This window comes from Hyaena hyaena, unplaced genomic scaffold (assembly GCF_003009895.1).
Source record: "Hyaena hyaena isolate Hyena2069 unplaced genomic scaffold, ASM300989v1 scaffold_107, whole genome shotgun sequence".
Taxonomy (NCBI): Eukaryota; Metazoa; Chordata; class Mammalia; order Carnivora; family Hyaenidae; genus Hyaena; species Hyaena hyaena.
Window position 1 is genome coordinate 1,503,699 of NW_024080739.1, and position 18,460 is coordinate 1,522,158.

Below are 18,460 nucleotides of genomic sequence, written 5' to 3' on the forward strand. Positions count from 1 at the left end.
CACATACCAGAAATGTCCTGGGAAAACACATATATTTCAGAATGGGATACCTCTTCTTCATGTGTGACCTTATTCCAGTTGTTGATTTGGCTATTATTATTAATTTTTAGATGTATAAAATGTCTTTCTTACAGATATCTTACATGCAGATAGTTACTTAAGACAGATAGATTTGAATTCTTAGCCCCATTCTGCCACTAATTGCATGACCTTAGGTACCTTACTTCTCTCATTCTTAGTTGTCTTATCTGTAAGATAAGGAGAGTAACAGTACCTACTTCCTAAGATCTTAGTAAAGGTTGGAAATGCAATAAAGTACTTAGCACAGATCCTACTACACAAAAAAAGCTCAATAAATATCATCCTTAGTATCACTACCATCATCAGTATTTCTTAAAATATTTCTTACAGTTATTTCTTAAAATATTTCACCTCAACCTTATTGAGGTATAGTTTAGACACAATAAAATGTACCCATAATTTTTGACAAATGTCAACACTTATGTAACCATGGCCACAATTGATACATGGAATATTTACAACATCACTCCAAAATCGTCTTTTAAAACAGGAACACTGCTGTCTTATCCGGTAATGAGACAAAGGTGAAGTCAATGTGTAAAGAGACATATGGTATCGACTATAAAAAAATGAATATGCACTAAATAGAATTACAAAGCCATGTAAATGTAGCAGCAGGAGCATTCATTTTGAGGGGGTTGGGGGACTGGTCAACTGCATATTGTTGTTTCTGCCTATTCGGCATTAATTCCCTCTTTTCCTGTTAACAGCACTTTGCTTGTCCTTTGGGGAAATAACTCCTCCCCATGCTTTATGTGTTAACAGCAGGGCTGTTTAACCCCTGGCTTTAGTCTTGCAATTTCTGCTACAATTCTTAGAAAGAAAACTCTCTTATTGCTAATATTGCTGGATATAACTTTGGAGGAGCAGAGAGAGCCACTGGGAATGAAGATGCCATAGAGGAAGGTCAGCTCATGGGACGGAGAGAGAAGTCATGTGCTGATGTCTTCATCTAAGTCTCCAGAGACTACATCTATTTCTGGTCCTCAGTGACAGGAGGACCTATGAACCTTCATCCTGTTTGTGTTCAGGAGCCACGAGTGGCCGATGCTCACCTCTACCTATGTAGGCTCAGAGATAACATATGTGAGAATGCTTTCCAATTTTCTACAAATAGAAGATCATCATTTGCAGATATAAAATTAATTGGACAACTGAAGTCAGAAATAATATGGATTTTACACTGATCCTGAAAATAGAACTATTTGGACTTACTGCTTGATTAATTTGAAGGAATTCAGACATCTTCCTAAGAATGTAGGCCAAATCACTTTGTTCAAATCATTTCTTTAAGTTTATTTATTTATTTTGAGAGAGAGAGAGTGTGTGAGCAGGCACACCGGCATGAGCGTGCAAGAATGGGGGAGGGGTAGAGAGAGAGGAAGAGATAGAATCACACCGTGGGCCTCTATCCCACCAACCCTGAGATCATGGCCTGAGCTGAAATCAAGACTCAGATGCCCACCCGACTTAGCCCCTTGCCTCAGTTATTTCTGTATTTCCTATCAAAGTGATTTCTGTTTTATTTGCAGTCATAGCTACCACCTATGTTGTCACACGAGTCGCTGTTTCTTCCGTATTAAACTTGGGGCCCTCCTGTTGGTGGTGGGCACCTCTAAAGCATGCATTGCTGTTCTCAGAGCTGGGGCTGTGGCAGCAGACAACACAAAATCTCCACCTCATGGAGCTTATTTTCTAGGGAGAGAGAGACCAGTGCAAATTCCATGTGCCAGTTTGTGGACTCAGTACTACTGCATTCTGATTCTCTTTTTCTGATAATATTGAGGCGTTTATGGAGATCCTGGATTAAATAAACAAGAAGCGAAATGCTATCCACACATGTTTCTCTGTAAATGGGAATATCAAGGTATACGTTTGGGTATGTGTATGTGTCACACACACTTCTTAGTTAGGCAACCTGGGTTAAGTTACAATTCTTGGCCTCAATTTCTCATCTGAAAAATGGGGATTATCATAGTACCAATATAAATGCATATAAGAAAATAATTTAGCATAGTGTCCGGTACAAACTAAGAGCTTGAGAAATGATAGCCATTATTATTATTATTATTATTACATATATATCACTTTATACACAATTGCCTAGAATTCCTCAATAGAAGAAGATAAATCATCATGGCCCCCGATTTGTTTCATTCATGTAACATTCATTGAATATCATGTACTAGGCCTACTATGGCAGGTTGTTTTTTTCAGACATGGCTGCAAAAACATCTCCAGGTCAGCAAAGAGCCTGATGTGGGGCTCAAACCCACAGACTGGGGGATCACGACCTGAGCTGAAGTTAGACACGTAACCAGTGGAGCCACCCAGGCGCCCCTCACTTCCCTTTGAATCTGTATAGGCTTGTGACTTGTTTGTAGCTAATGAAGGAGGTAGAAATGTGTGGCTTCCAAGGCTAAGACATAAAAGGTGATGTAGCTTTCCCCCTGTACAGCTAGCACATTCACCCCAGAGTACTTAGGCTGCCGCGCTGAGAGGAACCAAAGGAGGGACCACGGAGGAGAGCTCGTGGAAAAGCCCTGGGCCCACCCAAGGAGAGGGAGCTGCTCCGCTAAACCCCGGCGAGAGACTCTAAGCTGGAACTACCCAGCTAAGCTTTCCTCCAGATTCCTGACCTACAGAGATCATGAGAGAAAATAAAAGACTGTTGTTGTTTTTTAGACTATTAAGTTTTCGTGTGATTTGTTACGCATCAGTAGAGAACCAGAATATCGACTTTTTACGTGCTCAAAATACAGCATGAAACAAATCTTTCTCATCCTTGGCAAGTGAGGAGCAACTATTTTCAGGATTTTAATGATCACTGGTTTGGGCCTCCTATCAAGTCTAAATCTGTAGATACAACAGCAAATAGATCACATTCATTCATTCATTCATTCATTTATGCATTTAATGAACCAATCAATTGTTTTCTCAACATTGATGGCTTCTCTGGCCCCTGAATTGGGAACCTTTAGCCATGTTCCGAAGCACCCAGGCCTTCTGTCTCAGCCGGCAGTGCTGCTACTACTTTTTCTCCTGTCTCCCCACCCACCCGTAGCAATCAATTCGATCCCTGTTACTCATCTTAGTATCCATAGCATACTGAACATAGTTCAGTGCCTGCACATAGCAGACCTATTTGAAAGGACAAACAGAACAAACAAAAAAACCTTAACTAAGGAGGGCTGCTAATTCCTGGACATCCAAAAATGTATTCAAGGACAGTCCCTATCCTCCAGGAGTTCACAGTTCAGCACGGTGATGCAGCCTGACAAGTGCAGTGAGTTGCCAGAATTGATTCCTGTGGTCGAACAGAGGGACAACAGTGCAGCGCACTGGGAGTGGGGAGGAACACAGGAAAAGACCTATTCATTTATTCCACAAATACTTATCAATCCCGGAGCACGCGTGGCACACGTAGCACACGGTAAGCTCTCAGTATCTGTTACTAGATGCTAGCCGCTGTTGTAGGTGTTGGGGATGCAGCGGCGCACAAGAAAACTGCAGTGGTCCGTGCCCTCGTGAAGCTCACAGTGTATCAAAGGACGACAGGCAGGACGTGATTATGTAAAATTTGCTTGGTGCCCAGCAGGAACACAACAGGCGGCTGAAATTCTCGGAAGGACTTTAGATCCTTCGACTGGGGGCAGCCGTGGGAGGGTTTTAGGCAGGAGTGGCCATGAGGGGTAGAGACTGGGGGAGGGGGGCGGGAAGACTGCAGGCAAGAAGAGCTGGTCATTTTAAGATGCAGATAGTCTCCGACTGGAATAAGAAGCGTGTGTCTAGGGTTGACATGGTGGTTCCGTAAGCTCGAAGTTCTCCCGGGGTAGGGAGGTGCATTCCGAGTGAAAGCTCAATTGCTCAGCCGTGCAGGGCAGGCTGAATGGAGCCGCAGCCCCAATTCCCCAGTTTTTTTTCACGCTCCGCACACTTAGCATCCTCCGTTCCCACACCTGCAGACGCACCACTTCGGGTTCGGACCCGGGTCGTGGCGAGCCGGCCCCATCCGGAGTGGCGAGGGCCAGTGCAGCGCGGCAATCACTCCTTGGGCTCTGGGTCTGCAACACAGCGCCGGCGGGGGGAGGCGGAGCTTGTGCTGCGGACCTAGGCGGTGGCGTGGGCTCCGCCCCCCGCCCTAGGCCCCGCCTCTAGGCCTCGCTGATTGGGTCAAGGCGGCGGAATGGCCGGGTGTCCCCGGGAGGCAGGGGGGTCGGGCTGAGACGGGCGCGTTGATTGGTCCGGCTGAGATTAGGTCATCGCTAGCAGGTTCGAGCGGCCCGGACGCCGGTAGGGCGGCCGAGGCTGCTGTGAGAGGGCGCTCGAGGCTGCTGGAGAGCGAACAGTCGAAGGAGGCGGGGAGGCGGCGGCCGCACTCGCTCGCCTGCTAGCTCCCTTCCCGGCACAGCAGCGGGTCCGCAGCTGCGCTTCCTGCCCGCCCACCACTCCGCTGCGCGCCGCCCGAGCAGCCGCCCCTCGGCTGGGTCCCCGCGCGGGTCGGGAGTCTTGCGTGCCGGCGGACACCAAGCGGAGGGCGAGCCGGCGCCACACCTGTGGAGCCGGCGGGCGTCGGGGGTCCGGGCCGGGGTCCCGCCGCGTGCTTGCTCGGGGCTGCGGGCCTCCGGGGCGCCGGGGGAGGCGCGCCCCCCGGCTGGGCGACGCGGGCACTATGGGGCTCCCCGCGCTCGAATTCAGCGACTGCTGCCTCGACAGCCCGCACTTCCGAGAGACGCTCAAGTCGCACGAAGCCGAGCTGGACAAGACCAACAAATTCATCAAGGAGCTCATCAAGGACGGGAAGTCACTCATCAGCGCGCTTAAGAGTGAGTGTCCCGAGCCCGGCAGGGACGGGGCCCTGAGGCAGGAGAACCGTCGGGCGGCTCTCGGCCCTGGGCACTCGCGCGCCGACTGCCGTTCCGCCGCGGGGGTCACTGAGCGTCGGGCGTAGGTGCTTGCAGTGGGGCGAGACGGGCACGTAAGATGGGCGAGTCGATATGCAAGGAGACCTGCCGCGCACCCGTTGGCTTTCTGGGATGGCCGGGAGGTGACCGAGGGCGAGCGGTGCTCGCGGGCCACCGCGGCTGGGGGTGCGCGGCACACAGGTGTCCCGGGAACGGGATGCCGGTGCCCCGCGCGCCGCACTCCGTCGGGAAACCGCACAGCGCCCGCCACTCCGGCTCCCTTGGGGGAACGCTTGCTCACCCCTGGGTACCCAACCCGGGAACTGAACGTGCCCCGCCAAGGGGGCGCTGCCTCCCCTCCGGAAAAGGCGGCTGGTGATTGCCTCGCGGTCTGTCCGCCAGCCTGCTCAGGGCCGCCGGGTTCTGCGAAAGGCGTCGGCGTCGCCAGGGAAGGGCTGGGTGGAAGGGCTGCTTAGCTCGCGGTTCTGGGGAGGGTTGGCAGCCAGGAACCCAGGGCCATGTACGTGTGCAGGTTCTGATTCTTGTGTTTAGCAGAAGGTGACAGGGGTGGGAGTACAGCCTCAGAGTGTTCCTTTACTCTAAACTGTGGGCGAGGGTTTAAAAATAGAACGAGCATATCCTGACTGTCTCCCTCTCCCGCTCCCTCGCTCTCCTTTCCACCTCTCCCATTATCCTTGAAAACTCCAAGGTTTTGAAGGAAATGTCCAACGCCTTCACTCAGAAAGGAGAGGTTTAGGGGCGCCTGGGTGGCTTAGTCGGTTAAGCGTCCGACTTTCGCTTAGGTCATGATCTCGCGGTTCGTGGGTTCGAGCCCCGCGTCGGGCTCTGTGCTGACTGCCAGCTCAGAGCCTGGAGCCTGTTTCAGTCTGTGACNTCTCTCCTAGAAATAAATAAAAACATTAAAAAATTTTAATAAAAAAAAAGAAAGGAGAGGTTTAAACTCGTCCTCAAAAATTCTGGAACCTTTGGTAAAACTATTTTTACTTATTTCCTTTGGGTAGGGGAGCAGTGAAATTTGCATTCTGTGTATATTCCCTTGACTTTTGCAGAGCCGGAGTTTTTCTTTGGCCAAAGAAGAGTGTTCTAGGGATGAGCTCCTTGGACCATGCGATCGTTTCTGGTGCCTTCGCAGTCTGCCCATTTAAACATAGTTTGGGCCATCTTTTAGTTTTGAGAACCAGGAATAACACGAAGGGAGATAGTGGGACTGAACTGTCTTTGCCTTTTCTTTGACTGTGTATGTGATGGATTTAAAAAATAAAAAAAATTAATGTATTATTTATTTTTGAGAGAGAGAGAGAGAGACAACATGAGCAGGGGAGGGTCAGAGAAAGAGGGAGACACAGAATCCGAAGACAGGCTCCAGGCTCTGAGCTGTCAGCACAGAGCCCGACGCCGGGCTTGAACCCACGAACTGTGAGATCATGACTTGAGCCAAAGTCGGACACTCAACCGACTGAGCCACGCAGGTGCCCCGCGTGATGTATTTCTTAATAGGTGATACCTTTTAGCCAAGAAAGGTTGCATTGGAAGAGTGGGCTCCTAACCTCTGAGAATTGTTCCCAGTCCTCTTTGAAGGAGATTTACAGAAGTCAGGTGCCTGAGATGTCATTTTGTGATCCTGTTGCTTCTAAAAATGTAGAGATACGTAATGGAATGCCCCAGGGCATCAGTTGCGGATCTTTTGTGGTGAAATAAACCTAGACATTAAGGGTACTCAGAGGCAGGGTCTCTGTTGACTTGAAGCCTATGAATGGCTCTTCTTTATCTGTTTCCATCCTTGGTTCAGGGAACACTCCACCCCTGGTTTGGAGTAAGTTAGGAATCCACTTATAGGTTGGGTGCACACATTATTTATTTATTTTTAATGTTTATTTTAGAGAGAGAGTGACAGAGTGTGAGCAGGGGAAGAGGGGGGACAGTGAGACACAGAATGTGGAGCAGGCTTCAGGCTCTGAGCTGTCAGCACAGAGCCCGACACAGGGCTCGAAGCCACAAACTGTGAGATCATGACCTGAGCCGAAGTTGGACACTTACCCGATGCAGCCAGCCAGGCGCCCCAAGACAGAACTCTTAATCCTTCTCCATCTAGCTCACCCAGAATGGGTCCCTTAGACCAAGCCTGCTAGTATTTGGAATTGCATTTGTCTGCCTGTCTCGAGTATGAGTAAGGTGAATTTGTGCGACTGGCGATGTAGTTGCCTGCCACTATTTCTTTGGCAGGCGTCGGAATTCTTTGGGTAGGAGGGAATAATGATAGCATTTAAGAGTTATTTAAGTTGTCTAATGGAATGGAGCAGGCCTGTAACTTGGGAGAAAGACTAGTAAGGAACTAAATGTTCTAATTCCTGTATATTCAGCTGTACTTTTTAACTATACTCTTCAACAGCTACTAGTATTTGAATAGGTCATGTGACCTCTTAAGTGGAAAGGGTGGAGTTGACCTCTGTTTCCCAGATTTGAGGCATTCTATTATCATGAGGAGCTTACACAGTGTATATTACTGTCTTAGTATTTGTGTTTTATTTTTCTTCTGTTCATCCTTCTCACTCCTTAAAATGTAAAGCCAGCATTTTTAAAACTAATCACACTAAATATATAATTATATAAATAACACTCATTTAGATCGTTTACAGTCTCTTCCAGCTATAAAATTTTATGGCTTTGTTTTATAATTAGTATTCACAGAACTTTGGGTTTAGGTTTCTTTTGTGTGTTAATCCAAGGCAATAAAAATGGGCCTCTTGGGATTGCCAAACGTTTTATTTATGAAGAAACTGAAGGTCAGAGAGGTCAGTAACCTGCTCAAGGTGACACAGCAGTTAAATGTATTTGTACCCAAGTTGTCAGATTCCAAAGCCTGTGCTTAACTTAACCCTCAAGCAAAACTGTTGCCTAGGTCTGTTGTGTCTTCAGTCCCCTTGAGAATGTGATAAACAAATAACCCCCTTGAAGTTTTTCCCTGGAGTCCAAGCCTCAGGTCTGGATACATAGAAGATAAGCAATAAAATGATTTGGGACCTACCTTGGTGACTGTCATTCAGCTTTTCCTGTCCTGATTTCTCCAGGTCTTTCCTGTGATGCTCGTATGCCCAGGACTCTTTTCTGACCCTGATGAGTCAGTGTCTCACTTGGGAGGCTTTTATATGTTGAAGGCTTTCTGTCTTTCTGTAGAGACCATAGAAGCTGGAGACGAAGTTCAGACTTGTAGAAATAAGTTTTAGGATTTCCTGGGTTCGAATCTTAACCCTCACACTTACTGGTTGACTTTGGGCAAGTCACTGAGCTTGAGCTCTTCCATGTAAAATGGGAGTAGCCACCCTGACCTAGTGTCGTGAGGATCAAATGAATCAGTGTTTGTAAGGAAGGCACTTAGCTTGGAGCCTGGTGCATAGCACCGCTCACTTGGTAGCTATAATCATCTTGCAGCATTCAGGGTGGTCAAGACTCAGAGCAAAGTTACCAAGAACAGAGAGACACTTTTTGGTTTGGGTGCAGGGAATTAGGCAGTATGCCTTCTTCATGCTACTTGTTGATAACTTACACGGCTGTGTATGTGTTAACCACTGGTTAGAGTGGGAAGAGTCCTGGTATTCCTGTTTGCATAATGTTGTGGTTATGCCACAAAAGCTCCACAAGTTAAGAAAAAATAGGAGTAAGCCTCCCGACTACTTTCTGTTCCTAATAACATTCTGGTAGCTTAAAATTTCAACCTTCCTGCTAGCTTACTCTACCCCCTCAGTGTCTGCACTGGCTTCCTCTCTCTCTTGTCTTGCAAGAAAAGCTTGCAGAATGCATTGGACTCCATAGCTGGTCTCATGGACCCAGTGGCAAACCAAATGTGGTTTCATAGAAATGAACTTGAATTAGGCTATTGGTTTTGGGCAGTGGTGTGGGTTTTCAAGAACTCTTTATTTCCATTTTGAGAGTTGAGTTATGGACTTACTGCCATACATTTGGCTTCTGCTTAATGAGGTAGAATGAATACCCTTATTCTGATCATCTAAAATGGGAGGGGTGGGTCAAAAACTCAAATGTTAAGATATCAACTCTTTTAAGGCATAATTTACCTTACCATACAGTTCACCCGCTTAACAGAATCCAGTTCAGTGGTTTTTAGTACATTCACAGAATTGTGCAGTCATCCCCACAAAGAAGTCTCCTTCCCATTTGTAGTTGGTCCCCATTTTCTCCCAGCTCCCTGCCACCCCTGTCCCCAGCCCCTGCTACCCCGTCCCCAGCCCCTGTCAATCACTAAGTATCTCCAGTCTTTATAGAATTGACTATTCTGAACATTCACACGTGTGATTTTAATAGTCTCCTCCTAGGTGGTGATGAGCAACTTTAAATACAAAATTTTTCATTGGATTTCAGGTGGGGGAACTTGAATCTATATGCTACTCTGCTTCAGGGGCGTTTGAGTAGAGGTGAGGTCCCGAAGATGGGACTGTGTCCCAGGGCTGGGAGGAACCCAGGTGTGCCTTTGTCTTTCAAACTCATGAGTGGGGAATGGATTAGTTGTTGTTGCTGGTACTGTGATGGACACAGCGGAGACCAAAATAAAACTAAGAATCCAGCCCCTTCCTTCTGTGAACTTTCGGTCAAATTGGGGCAGGGTGTGTGATAATTTCTAAAGCCTTATTCTGGAGTCTTACCTGCTGGGGGACACTTTTTTACAAAATGAAGTAAATGTATATTTCTATAGCTGAGTCTATAGTATTCACGAATGTATTTGGAGATGACGTGCTTTTGATTATTGAGCACTTGTCAAGCGCCTGACCCTATGCTGTGTGCGCATTAGTCTCATTAGTCCTTACCACCATTTGTGAGTGAATACTCTTATTTTTCTGTATTTTAGCGCTGGGGTAACTTGTCTAAGGTTACGTAGCTAGTAGGTTGTGCAACCAGGTTTTGAACCTGGGAATAGACTGCAGGCGATGAACTCTTTTGAACATGACCCTTCAGTGTCTTCAATAACTATACCAGTACTGAAGATGCAAATACCCTATACCTAGGGTATAGGTCTAGACCCTAGGAAGGAGAAGCATGCGGCAGATACTAGGTTAAGTGAAAATATTGTGCCTGTTGTCTTTTCAGACTCGGAAACCTGGGTAGCAATGAATAGCTTATATTTTGTATTATGCTTTGAAGTTTTGTGCTTCTCTCCATCATGGGATTAAAAGAACCATTATAGGCTAGAAGGGCAAATGATGGAGTCTGGCTGTGTCTTGGCTTTATAAGCAATAGAGTTTCACTGAGTGATTATACGTGATTCTTTTTAAAAATAATATTTTAAAAATGTGTACCTTTATAGCATTAATTTATTTTTTAATTAAAAATTTTTGATTGTGCTAAAATTGACATAGAACTTTGTAGTTGCAGGTATACAGCAAGATTCTGTATTTGTATATGTTGTGAATGAGCACCACAATAAATCTAGTTAACACCTGTCACCATACAGTTACAGTATTTTTTGTGGGTGATGAGAACTTTTAAGATCTCTCTTAGCAGCTTTGAAACAAATGCTGCGTTATTATGAACAGCAGTCAGTATGCTGCACATTACATCATATGACTTACTTACTTTATAACTGGAAGTGATTCTCTTTTAGTTGGGTAGTAAAGCATCAAACAGGAGGGCCAGAAACCTATCCTGGGTCTGATTTGGTAAGATAAATGGTTTATTCTCATTGCCCATTTAAACAGGAGTAAAAAAAAAAATCAACATGAAATGTTGCATGCTTTATTTTTTTTCTTTTTGAATTCATTATTTTTTTTAAAGGGTTGCATGGTTTAAATCATGTCACACTTTTGTAGTTCTTTAGGATTTGTCATAGACTTTGTGCAGTAGAGAGATGAGCCCTCTTGAATGGCTTCCCAAAGGATGTTCATTACCAATCTGCTTTGTTCAGGAGTAATTACATTACTTACAAAATCCTAATAGGACAAATGGGTATGGAGTTAAGTAGCAAAAACATTTTGCCAGTTCCTTTGCTTTGCTTTAGCACCTTTCAAATTAAAGGGAAAAAAGAGCCGTTTGCAAATTATTTATAAATGGTGGTAATTTGTAATACTGACATTTAAAATATTACTCCTACAAATGTAAACAACAGTAAATTAAGTCCAAACAGGATTTTGTAGTTTTTATGTAACACTGACTTAAAAGTTCTTTATGGAGCCCCTGGGTAGCTCAATTGGTTAAGCCCGTGACTTTGGATTTTGGCTCAGGTCATGATCTCACAGTGTTGAGACTGAGTTGGACTTTGCACTGGGCAGAGAATCTGCTTGGAATTCTCTCTCTCCTTCTCCCCCACCCCTGCTTACATGTGCTGTCTCTCTCCCCCTCTTGCCTCTCTCTTTCTCTCTCTCTGGAAACAAGTTCTACTTTAATCCATTACCTTTATTGAATTGAGTAAATTGCATTTAATCTGTAGTTCTCAACCTGCTGACAGAAGTCTAAGGTGTCCTCCCTCCATTTTATGATTAATAGACAATATTTTAAGTTTTAAGTTTTAAATTTACAGAACAATTGAGTGCAAAGTATAGAGAGTTGCCATATCAGCCCTTCATACCTATTCCTCTCAATTTTCCCTGTTATTGACATCTTGCATCAGTGTGGTGCCTTTGTTACAGTACTGATACAGTGTTATTAACTAAAATCCACAGTTTAACTTAGGGTTCATTCTTTGCATTGTACATTCTCTGGGTTTCGACAAATGTTAAATAACTTGTATTGGCCATTGCAGTACCATGCAGAATAGTTTCACTGCCCTAAAAATCCCCTGTGCTCCACTTACTCATTCCTGTGCCCCTGTTCTTGGCAGCCACTGCTGTCTTTTACTATTTCCCTAGTTTTGCCTTTACCAGAAGTCATACGCTGTGGTTGGAATCATAGGGTGTTGAGACTTTTCAGATTGGCTTTTCCTATTTAGCAATATGCATTTAAGATTCCTTCATGTCTTTTTGTGGCTTAATAGCTCATTTCTTTTTATCACTGGGAAATACTCCTTTGGATGTGTCATCTTAATGTATCCATTTATTTATTGAAGGGCACCTTAGTTGCTTCCAAGTTTTGGCTGTTAGAAATAAAGCCGATACAAACATTTGTCTGTAGGTTTATGTGTGGACACAGGCCTTCAACTCTTCAACTCGTTTGAGTAAACACCAAGGAGCACAGCTGGTGGATGGTATGGGAAGAGTATTCCAGTTTTGTAAGAAACTGCCCGACTGGTTTCCAAAGTGTGGTACCAGTTTGCCTTCCTGTGAGCAAAGAATGAGAGTTCCTGTTGCTCTACATCCTCATCAGAATTCAGTGTTGTCAGGGGCCCCTGGGTCGTTCAGGTGGTTTAGCGTCCCGCTTAGGCTCAGGTCGTGATCTCATGGTTCCTGAGTTCCAACCCTGCATCAGGCTCCCTGCTGACAGGGCGGAACCTGCTTGGTATTCTGTCTCCCTCCTCACTCCTTCAAAATACGTAAATATATATAAAAAAGGAATTTGGTGTTGTTAGTGCTTCGGATTTAGCCGTTATAACAGGCATGTAGTGGTGTCTCATTGTTTTTTAAATTTCTCTTTCCCTAATGACATGACGTTGAGTATCTTTTTCATGTTTATTTGCCAGCTGTGTGTCTTTGATGAGGTGTCTGCTCTGATCTTTTGATCATTTTTAAATTGGGTTGAGTTTCCTTACTGTTGAGATTGTGTGTGTGTGAGATAAAATATACATACCACAAAATTTACCACTTTAACCTTTTGTAGGTGGACACTTCATTCCTAATAAGTTGGATTCCAGTGTTGTGTAAACTATCAGTGCTTATCACTTTGCAGAGTTTTTATTTTTTTCCCCCAAACTGAAACTCTGTATCCATTACACACTAACTCCTCATTTTCCCCGTCCCCCAGTACCTGGTAACCTCTGTTCTGCTTTCATTTTCCATGAATTTGACTACTCTGCATACTTCGTATTAGTGGAATAATACTGTATATGCCCTTTTATGCCTGGTTTATTTCACTTAGCTTAATATCTTCAAGGCTCATCCATGTTGTAGCATGTGCCAGAATTTCATTCCTTTTTCTGGCTGAATATCTTATTTGTTGGGCTATGATTATCAACAACTATCATTAAGAAAGACTATTCTTTCTCCTTTAAAATCATAAAAAGCTTTTTTCTTTCTCATCCCCATTCCCCCCACCCCCCCAGATTGATCACTGAAAGTTGGAAATTGACCTATCAGTTTATCGTGAATGCCTCTTATGAACATTCTGTTTATGGTTCTTCCTTTTAAAGTAGCCATTTGTTTCAACGCAACATGTTTTGGGGGCCTTGTTTTTGTTTTAAGAGCTTTATTAAAGAATAAAATTCACCAGTTTTAAGTGTACAGTTCAATTGTAGTTAGTTTACAGAATTCTGCAACAATCACCCCATTCCAGTTCTAGAACATTTCTTTCACCCCCAAAAGGCACTCTTTAGTCTCACCTCAAGCCTCAGACAATGATTAATCTACTTTGTTCTGCCACTTACAGATTTGTCATCTCTGAAAAAGCTGAATGGAATCATACTTTTTATATGGTCTTTTGTATCTGGCTACTTTCAGTTAGTATCGTGTTTTCAGATTAACCTGTGTTGTAACACGTGTTGTTGGTTTGTTCCTTTTTATCACTGAAAAGTATTCCATTGTGTGAATCATACTTTCTTGAGCCATTCACCATTTGACAGACATTTGGGTTCTCATTTTTGGCTCTTATGAATAATGAATGCTACAGTGAACCTTTGTGTACATGTCTTTGTGTGGACACACGTTTTCAGTTCTTACTTCATTTCTTATGTGAAAGCAGAACTGATAAGTTGTATGGTAAGCTTACATTTAGGTTTTAAAAACCTGCCAACTTGTTTTCTGCAGCAGAAACATCCTTTTAAATTCCCATCAGCTTTGTACAAAGGTTCCAGTTTGTCTCCTTTATCACCAATACTTGTTATTGTCTGTCTTTCTGATTGTAGCCATCCTAGTGGGTGGGAAGTGGTGAATCCTGGTTTTAATTTTCATTTCCCTGATGATTAATGATGTTGATTAGTGATGTTCCATGTACTTGTTGACCACTGCTGCAGTTTCTTTGCTGAGACGTCTGTTTAGATCTTTTCGTTGGGCACTGTTTCATGTCTCAGATGTTTTCCTTTATTTTGTCCGCTAAGACTTTTGATGATTAATTGAACAGTATTCAGTATATTTTTCTTTATTTGTCCTCATTTGGGGGAAGTTTTGCTTCCATTTGCTTTAACCTCAGATATATTTAACTGATCCCAGGGCTTAGGATGGTGATTCTTAGGAGGTTCAATTTCCCCTTTCTGCTTTTGTAAGGCTAGTGAGCATCCCTCTGGGTGGAGGCCTCAGGCTGGACTTCCTAATTCTGGTCAGTCTAAGGCAGTGATCACAAACCCCATGAACTGATGAAATGAGAATGGGCCAGCAGGAACAGCGATCACCACTGAGCTGTTGGGGAACAGGGCTCATAAAGGGGAGTGTGTTACCCTGTCAAGGCCATTGCATTAATAAAATTTTTTTAAAATTATTTTTGAGAGAGAGGGATATAGAATGCGAGCAGGGGAGGGGTAGACAGAAAAGGAGACGTAGAATCCAAAGCAGGCTCTAGGCTCTGAGCTGTCAGCACAGAGCCTGATGTGGGGCTCAAACCCACAAACCGTGAGATCATGATGTGAGCTGAAGTTCGATCCTTAACCTACTGAACCACCCAGGCGATCCAAGGACATTGCATTTTAAAAAGCTACACAAGGGAGAGATGCCAATATGAAGCCAACAGAATGGCTTTTCTAGATTTAAATTTCTTTTTTCTTTTTTTTTTAAATGTTATTTTAGAGAGAGAGAGAGAGTGCGTGTGCATGAATAGGGGAGAGGGGCAAAAGGAGAGCATCTCAAGCAGATTCTAAGCTCAGCCCAATGCGCGGCTTGATTCCATGACCCTGGGATCATGACTTAACCTGAAATCAAGAGGCAGGTAGGTGCTCAACTGACTGAGCCACTCACGTGCCACCCGCCCTCCCCCTTTTTTAAGTAGGCTTCACACCCAGCATGGAACCAATGTGGGGCTTAAACCATGACCCTGAGATCAAGACCTCAGCTGAGATTAAGAGTCAGACACTTAACCAACTGAGCCACCCAGGTGCTACCAGATTTAAATTTATGACTGACCTTAGTTTTGATTTTTAAAATTATAACCCATTGTGTATCAAGTGATACATTTTTTTGCTGTCAAAGGAAGACTTTTATTTAACCAATATAGACTCCTGCTCTGCTCTTAACATGTCCCTCAAGACCTAGAGTAATGGCCTTTAGGGTGGCAGTAACAGGTGCACAACTCACAAGGTGGGAAAGTACTGGGATGCTGAGGACCAGCAGGGAGGTTGGAGAACAGTGGCGGCCAGTGAACAGGGAGAGAGTCCAGGAGCCAGGCTGTGTCTTGAGTCCCAGAAAGGATTTTGGGTTTTTATTCAAAGTGTAATGGGAACCCATGGGAGGTTGTGATGTGATCCTGTTTGTGTTTTTGAGAGATCCTGGGGGGGCCACTGTGTGGAGAATAGATACAACAGGGCAAGAATGGAGGCAAGGCAAGGAGACCAGTCAGGAGGCTGTTAAACCAGGGAAGAGGCAGTGACAGCTTGGGGCAAGGGTTGCATCACTGGAGATGGTGATATTTTCACATAGAGCCCACAGGATTTGCTGTTTGATAGGATTTAGGCTCTGAGAGAAAAGAGTGAAGCCAAGAATGATTCAAATGTTTGGCTTGAGCAGTTACATGAATGATGGCGCTATTTTCTGAAATAAAGATGACTTGTGGATGACGAAGTTTGGGGTGGAAATTAACCATATGAATGAATGACCTAAGCTTATAGTACAAAGTTGAAAAAAAATCACACGGTTCGTGAATACATTCTCTTAATAGCATCAAAGAATATGGAAATGTAAAGAACCCACTTTCCTGACTTAACCAACTGTCAGCTGTTTGGTATGCTTTTTTTTTCTTGTCTTTTTTCTGACATAACTTTTAATAACATAAGTTATTCTGTGTTTTGTTTTCTGGTTAATACTATGACTTAAAGCTCTTTCATGTGAATGTATGTGCATAGTACATTAGTGACTGCAGAAAATTCTGCTATGTGGATACACCATGGCTTATTTAACTCGTCTCGTCTTGAAAGATAATTCGGATTGTCTAAGTTTTTCACTATTAGAGACAGTGCCGTAGGGATCATATGCACACGTACCTTTGTGGGTAGGTTCCAACATTTCCATGGCATACAGGATTTCTAGGATCCTTGAAAATTCCTGGAAGTTTCCTCAATATAAAATGGTTGCCAGCCTCCAAGTTTTATAAGCTCTTTGACATCTATTGTTTAGGTCCTTTGCATCCATATAGTCAGTTTATATTTGTCTCCTGCTTTTTTGAGTGTGTTAGATTATGTTTCTGAAGCTTAACCTTTTGCATAAATTGGAAAGCATCCTTAAAAGAACAGGCCTTTCTGTTAGGCAGTGACATGGATTCTAAAAGAACCATGGGCAGCGGGGGGAAAAAAAGTGTATGTGGGAGGAGGCGGGGGGTGGAGACAGAGATTACAGTTAATTGGCTGTGTCCTTATTAGCTTTGGACCTGTCCATTGTGTTTTCTGAGCTCCAGGTTCTTAGGGATAAAATGGGAGACAGGCTGGGGCTTTGCCCATATCTAATCAGTTATTCCAACTTCACATTTCAGGGAACAAGAAGGAAAAATCACATTTGTTAGGGTGAGAAAAACAGCATTAGTGGCCAGAGGAATGTTTACAAATTTGAGTCACTGGGATTTACACATTTGTGTAGAAACCCAGAGTGGAGAAATAGAGGAAATATTAGGGAAAACAGCTTGGCAGTGTGGGCCAAAAGCTGTCACAGTGTGTTTACATCTGGCTCGTTTCACCTTGGTTGGAAGGCACAGAAATGCTTCAGCGGGTGAGCTTGGAGACTGGGCAGTTGCCTGCTATATTTAGAAAGAGGAGATTCCTGAGGTTAGGGTGTGTGTGTGTGGTGTGCGTGTGTGTGTGTTTACTTTACCAGATGGACAAAGGATTTAGGGGCTTGGGAATTCTGGACCAGACCTTGTTAACCGGCTGGCTTCTCCAGGCCAAGCCAGTAGCTGCACTTTGACTCCTGCTGCTGCCACAAAAGAAACACCAAAATAAACTCCATTTTACATGGTTGTAAAGATATCACAGGTAAATTTCAAAGCTCAGCTGATCTTGCTGTTTTCTCTAGGCTACGAATTACTGTAGGTTAATTTGAACACTTTGAATCTGTGAACCGGCTCCTCCTGTGAGACTTCAACTGGATTTCCAGGCAGATTGAGTTACCTTGAGGGATTTTCTGTGCCATGGAGACAGTCGAGCAGATAGGACTAAAACCGTAACAGAGCCCTCACTCAGTGTCTCGTTATTGCACTGTGGGTCAGGTGTCGAAAATGATGATCTGTTCAGCAAATAGAATACAATTAAAAGGGCACTTTTACTTTCATTCATACTTATGTTTCTTTTTAAAAAGTTTATCTAAGTAGGTAATACCTGTAAGTGGTGCATGGTTCAAAAGGGCCAGAGAGGAATTCGAATGTCCCTCCAATTCCTCCTGCCTTCTGATCTCAGGTTCTTCCCCCAGAGGTAACGTTTTACCATTTCCTGCAACTTTCTCGGATAAAATGTATGCATGTGCCAGCAAATACATATTTATATATTTTTCTGTAGCATGCCATATGCACTGTTTTGCATATATTTGCATAGTACCCAATCTTAATATATTTTAGATCTTATTGTACATTGGTACATATAGAGCTACTCATTTTTAGCATTATATTGTGCTCCATTGAATGGAGTACCTGTAACAGTTTCTCTACCCAGCTCCCTAATGATAGACGTTTAGATGATTTCCAGCCTTTTACTACTACCAGAACATCTTGGTACGTTCATGGGCACATGAGTGAGTAGGTCTGTAGGATGAATCCTAGAAATGGAACTGCTGGGCCAAAGGGTATGTACAGTTTTCATTTTGATAAAGATTCCACAGGAGTGTTTCTGGAAAGTTCTGAGTGAACTGAATTTTGCAAATCATGATTTTAGATGTTAGAGTACAAAGGACATTCACTAGTTTATTACTAAGTAACATCTGTAATTAAACAATGCTTAGAGTTTTCTCCATTTCTTACTCCCCAGTCTGTTTGTAGTATTGGTTCTAGGATTAAAAGCCACAACAAAAATCTTTCCCTAAAATGAGACACAGCTGTAACTGGGAACCACTTGAATATAGGGCCCAGGAGAACTCGTTTGCATTACTAGTGAGGGTGCCATTCGGTTTTTATTTTTGTGCAGTGTGTGCATGATTCAGGAAGTTTGGCAAGGTATTAAAGAAGGACAGTCCTTTGACTGG

General features: G+C 43.9%; 1 protein-coding gene across 4 annotated transcripts in view; it reads left to right on the top strand.

Annotated features, from left to right (window-relative positions):
- Nucleotides 1-4,436: 4,436 nt before the first annotated feature.
- Nucleotides 4,437-18,460, top strand: part of ARHGAP26 (Rho GTPase activating protein 26) — a 425,905-nt gene continuing 411,881 nt past the window's right edge. For 3 of the 4 annotated variants that reach the window (XM_039236148.1, XM_039236149.1, XM_039236150.1), the window contains exon 1: nucleotides 4,754-4,907. In XM_039236148.1, the coding sequence (XP_039092079.1) occupies nucleotides 4,754-4,907 (154 nt within the window). Of the gene's footprint in view, nucleotides 4,908-18,460 lie in introns of all 4 variants that reach the window. The other variant, XM_039236147.1, reaches the window with a different exon arrangement.